The sequence below is a fragment of the Etheostoma spectabile genome, unplaced genomic scaffold (assembly GCF_008692095.1).
Source record: "Etheostoma spectabile isolate EspeVRDwgs_2016 unplaced genomic scaffold, UIUC_Espe_1.0 scaffold272, whole genome shotgun sequence".
Classification (NCBI taxonomy): Eukaryota; Metazoa; Chordata; class Actinopteri; order Perciformes; family Percidae; genus Etheostoma; species Etheostoma spectabile.
The window spans coordinates 1,100,091-1,106,215 of NW_022605576.1; the positions used below are offsets into that span (position 1 = coordinate 1,100,091).

Here is a 6,125-nt window from a genome sequence, read left to right on the forward strand (position 1 = left end):
TCTGCAGGGTAAATCCAGACAGCTAGCTAGACTATCTGTCCAATCTGAGTTTTCTTTCTCTATTTTGCAGCGGCTCTGTGCGGAGTTTAACACCGCTCACTTAGATTCTGATAGGATTAACCCTTGTGTTGTCTTCCTTCCAACCTGCCAATTTTTGTTTTTCTGAGTCAACATTTTAAATGAAAAACCCCCAGCTTTTTGGGAACTTTTTGCAGGCATCAAATTCTAAATCAGTGAAACATGAAACATGAAATATTTTGTCTTTGTCATGCTGTCAATTTAATATAGGTTGAAAAGTATTTGCATCTGTTTTTATTCACATTTTACACAATGTCCCAACTTCATTGGAATTGGGGTTTGTACAATGAAATAAGTAAGTGTCCTATTCCATTACGTTGACATCACTATGGGCATAATACACGTGTATTATATATACACATGAAATACAATGGTATGCACAGAATTATTCAGAAATGTAAGAATCTTTGAACAGAAATAGTGTGAAAGAAACATGAAAATGAAAGGAGACAATGAGTGGAGTGAGTTCTGTAGAGAGTCGGAGGGAGGCGGAGAGGTGGAGAGGGGAAAAGAACAAAGAGGTTGACAAGTCAACTGGCTATAGCATATATGTGATACATAATAGAAATCATAGAATAACAGACCACAGGGGAGAAAAACACAGCTGCTACGTTGGCTGTGAATGATGGTGGAGAGAGAGACAGAATGAGAGAGCTGCTATTGTCAGGGCTCTTACAGGGCCACAGTGGCCTTGGTGGAGGAAGACCTGGGAGGAGGAGGCGGAGGAGGAAGACGAGGAGAAGGAGGAGGGGGGATGAGGCCAGCATTCCTCCTGAATACGACTGCTGAAAGCTCCGCAGCACCTGCAGCCTCCGGTGGGACTACAGGCGCTGCCAGGTTTACAGCCACTCAGAGGGGAACAGCCTCTGGGGAAACGGCGCCCTGCTCTCCTCACTGATCTACTGACTCTGAGAGCAGAGGAGTGTGCATCAAGAGCCACAATGACGGAGCTAACGTCTAAAAAACCAGGATTTAAAAAGTGTCGCAGTGCCACTTTCAGCATCGATGGCTTCAGCTTCACCATCGGTAAGAGACTGGTTTGTTTGTAAAGTGCGCTATGAAGTGTGTGTGTTTGTGTGTGTGTGTAGGTGGGTGAGAGAACAGGTGGTGTTCTTTACTTAAAGCATAATATGTAATGAGTATCACTAACTATGAAATGCAGCGTTCAAAGCTGGCCCCTTCCCTTCATCGATATTTGAAGGGAGGTGCTCACTCTCCTGGTATGAATGGGAGATCTAGTTGAATCTGAATCAGCCTATATATTGGGGCCCATTTCTGGTTTCTGTAATACAAGGTGAGCATTGACACACTGTCCACGGACTTTGGTCTAGGTCTGTTGTTTCCTAGCTTGGGGCTTGGAGTTCGTAGCTTTGATAGATAGATAGATAGATAGATAGATAGATAGATAGATAGATACTGTATTTATCCATAAGGAAATTAAGGTGTCCAATAGCTTATACACATCATACAACCACATAGGCACACAGACATTCGACATCTTCCTATACTACCTTCCTCTCAAACTTCACCCTGACTATGGAAAACTTGACCTCAGAGCTTGTCAGTAAATTAAAAACATCCACTTCCCAATTAGACCCCATCCTCTTCTCAAAGCATGCCTGCCTGCCATCTCTCCCTTACTCACTACAATAGTTTACTCCTCCCTCTCCACCGCCCGCTCTTTGGGGCGGTCCAACGCTGCTGTCACTCCAAGCCTCAAAAAGCCCAATGCTGATCCTGATGATTTGAACAACTTCCGTCCCATTTCCAACCTTCCATTTGTTCCCAAGATACTGGAGCGGCTCGTGGCAAATCAACCACATCAACATCTCAACTACAGTAACCTGTATGAACATTGCCAGCTTGGTTTCCGTGTTAAACACAGCACACAGACCTGAGTGCTGTGTTTAACACCATCTCACATCCCCTCCTTATTGAACTTCTGGCAAACATTGGTATCACAGGGGGTGCACTCCCCTGGTTTTGTTCAGACCTCACTGATTGTCAACAGTTTGTACAACTCAAAAAAATCAGCTTGTGTGTGTGTGCTACTGTGCCACACGGTGTCCCCCAGGGACCCAGGCTTGGTCCTCTACTCTTCATCATATACCTCTTTCCTCTGAGCAAGATCATGAGACACCACAAAACACACTTTCCCTGCTATGCTGATGACACCTAGTTCTACGTCTCCACTAAACCGTCATCTCCCCTTCCTCCCACCTTACTCAGCAACTGTCTTCAAGACATTCAAAACTGGATGAACACAAACTTTCTGAAAGTTAATGGCAATAAGACAGAAGTCCTGCTCATCGGCTACGAATCCACTCTTCCATAACTTCAATATTACCACAGACGAGATCTTGGTCCCTCAGTCAATTCAAGTCAAAAGCCTTGGTGTTATTCTGGACAATTCCCTTTAATTCACATCCCAGATTAAAGTACCCAGACTTTGTTATTTCACCTCCGCAACACCTCCAGGCTCAGACCCTCACTGTCACAGTTCAGCACTGAAACCCGAATTCATGCACTTCATGATTTACTTTTACATTTTTAAAAAGCAAACTTAAGGCAAGCTATATTTCTGAACATTGATTGTGTTACCTCAGTCCCGTTGCACAGCTTCCAATTTAAAATAATATAAAATAAATCTAAGAGTCAAGTTCACAAAGTAACTTTCTTTGCATTCATTTGATTCCCAATTCAGAAACACTGGAGAGAATAGGTGGACATTGATAACGAGTTAAAAATCTGTTAGGAAATTCAAAATCATTTATTTTTAATTGTGTGATAAAACATAAAATCAATCACGATTAACAATTGATATTCAGCGATTAATCGCAATTAAGAAAAAAGTAACATTTCAGCTCAGGGTAATTAGGTAGACTATTTTAACTGCTGAACAATACAAATTTACTGTATTTTACACACCAGACTGAGTAACTGCAAAACTACATTGCACCCTTCATCTGTATTTTCACAGATAAACATTAAAACCTTACTAACTTTTTTGTGTGTACTGTATATTTTTTGTATATACTATGGGTTTTCATAATCTGGGATATGTCCAATTTAGGATTGGGTTAGGGTTAAATTAAGCACATTTAAATCACAGCGCTTTTGTTTTACTGGGACACACAAATATGAATACAACCCATACACAATATGTAGAATTATAGTACAATACACAAATTATTGTAAGACATTTATGTTTTGTACCTGAACATAAATTGCTTAAAATCTAAAGAAATGATCATGGCGGAGGTGAAATCACAAAGAAGCCTCCGCCATGTTCTCCTGTTGTTATTTATGGCCAGGCTGTTGAAGTTGTACAGCAGTACAGATATCTGGCTACATTTATAGACAATAACCAAAAAATATGCAGACGTTCCCTTTAAGTTACCAGCTAATGCAGGCTGTAGCTAGTTAGCTTGGTTACATTTTTCAAAATGAATCTAGTTGTAGTCTTGCAATGTGTGAACCTGCAAGATCCCCAGTCTTTACATGGTATGTCTTTAACGTTAGATGTGAGATGACACACACACACACACACACACACACACACACAGATAATAAAGTTAACTTTTTTACTTTTCCTTAACCTTAACCTCAGAATGCATGTACAACAGAAAGCCATTTCATTCCGCAGTGTGTGTGTGTGTTTGTGTCTGTCTATGTTTACTGACTGCTGTCTCTATGGGAACCAGAAGAGATTGGGAAAAGACTGTGACATCATTTTGACTAGTGCAACTAAATGTGTGTGTTGTCAGTTGTTAGGGTGCTGAGCTCAGGGAGTCATTATCGCTAATGAAGTGGCTGTTCCTTCCTCCTCCTCTGCCTGATTCCATCCCCCAACACACACACCACACACACACACACACACACACACACACACACACACACACACGGGTCAGATGTCACAGATTATTCTACATTTTTCCTGGTATAGAATAGTATTTTAAATCAAGGCTGAAGACCTTTTTTTTGATGTGGCCTTTTTTTTTAAATTATTGCTAATTTTTTTAAACTGAAGTTGATTTTTGTTGAAACTGAATGACAATCCGCAAGGATAAGGGATCAAAATCCAATCCAGTGATTTGACTGGTCTGATGAACATTTTCTAAACAATTAAGCAACAAAAAGGAAATTTTTATCATTAATGTTGGCTGAAAAAAATATTGATGTGAACTGAGTAACTTGGTGCCTGTTGGGATGTTTTTGTTAATTTGTGAGATTACAGTTGTGGCCAATCGGGGGGGGGGGGGGGGGGGGGGGGGGATTCTGTCGAACAGGAAACTAATATATTTCTTAGAATTTCTCCAACGCGGGTGTAGGAGCGGTCAGTAAAACAACGCGCATTCGTTCGTAGTGTCACAATAATCCATTTCTTTACTCTATAACTGCAACAGAAACATAAATAAAATTGTCTTAAACAAAGAGATAAACGCTTGTCTCGCAAAATGCGGTTGAAAATTAATTTTCCTTCCGCTCTCTAGTCACACACACACACACACCTGGCTCAGGTGAGGTCTAAATATAGAGTTAACACCCCCTGACGTCATCATCATCATCACCGTTAACATCACATCAACATAATCAATATTAATTGTAATCAGCATTATCCAAATACACGTATCAGTATAATTATAAATCACATGCATGTGAAAAGGAGAGATTGCCAGAGATTTCATGGTAAAATCTACAAAACAAATGTTGGAGCGGTTCTGGATTTTGCCATGATTACAATAAGCCTTATAGTGATGACTATATTGTAATATAAAGAGATTGGTTATGGGTAACCAGAGTGCAAAGTCACATGACCCTGCGGGGCCCGTGGTGGATGAGATAGTAAAGAAATATGGTTCTGCCTGTGTAGAGTGACCATATTGGTCAACAAAGTCTGGGTTTCTACAAAATGGGTCAATGATTAAGCAACAAAAATTATCATAATTGTTGGCTAAAACAAATATTGATGTGACCTGAGTGACTTGATACCATTTGGAATGTTTTTAACAATTTGTGATATTACAAAGTCCCATGATCCTGGGGGGTCCGTGTTGGATGTGATGGTAAAGACGTGGTTCTGCGCGTAGAGCGACCCTATTGGTCAACAAAGTCTGGGTTTCCACAAAATGGTTATTGCTCTCCGATAACACGTGTGTCATAAACTGTCCCATACCAACAGCCTAAAATCTGCTTTTATATGTTTAACTATTTTTAAACTGCTCTTAATGTTAAATTTCTTGCACTGCACTGTAACTTTTACTATTTTAATCTTTTTATGTGAAGCACTTTGAAGTGCCCGGTTGCTGAAATGTGCTCTACAGATAAAGTGGCCTTGCCTATAGAACACATTTATATTCTTTCTTTCACATGTGTATTCTTTGTATGCATGTGCAAGATCATTTTTGTGACTTAATTGGTTAAATTTAATCTGAATTAGTCAGAGCTATGGTATCCTTTGTGTAAAGTATCACAGACAAGCACGGATACCGAATTAACCTGATGAAACATTTTAGGATTTGTAGGATTTGTACAACAAGTAGTAGTAGTAGTAGTAGTATTGAGTACTGCTTTAATTTGTCAGTCACACACGGTCCTGCACATTCTTCAAGTACTCTGGTTTATGTGTAAATCGTTTGCAGTGGTTAATGTTGCGTAGGTGTCCTGGGGTGAGGAGACTAAGCGTAATGCACTAGTGAGAATAGTAAAGGCGTCAGTTATATTAATTAATATTAACTTCACTGTAACAGTTGCAACCGGAGCTTATGAGGGATGTCAATCAAACAGTCGATACACTCTAGTCTGTACACACCTGTTGCGCTGAACCATGGCTGTTTGAGGCCTTCGAACATCCGTAAACATCTGTATAACAAAAGAAATTCTTAATCTTCTCTTTCCAGTTGCCAATGAGGCGGGGGACAACAACCGCCTTCCACTGGCCCGCTTTGCACGTGAGTTCAACAAAGAACTTTTTTTTTTTATGTATCTTTTTTTCTATTACAAGGATTCTATTACCAGGAGTGGGAGTGGCACTGCCCCCCCCCCCC

General features: G+C 40.3%; 1 protein-coding gene across 1 annotated transcript in view; it reads left to right on the forward strand.

Moving 5' to 3' along the window:
- Positions 1-839: 839 nt before the first annotated feature.
- pde1ca (phosphodiesterase 1C, calmodulin-dependent a) overlaps positions 840-6,125 on the forward strand; it is a 25,583-nt gene continuing 20,297 nt past the window's right edge. Inside the window, exons 1-2 of the mRNA XM_032510827.1 lie at positions 840-1,104; positions 5,979-6,029. Of these exons, the coding sequence (XP_032366718.1) occupies positions 1,020-1,104; positions 5,979-6,029 (136 nt within the window). The 5' untranslated portion in view covers positions 840-1,019. The remainder of the gene's footprint in view (positions 1,105-5,978; positions 6,030-6,125) is intronic.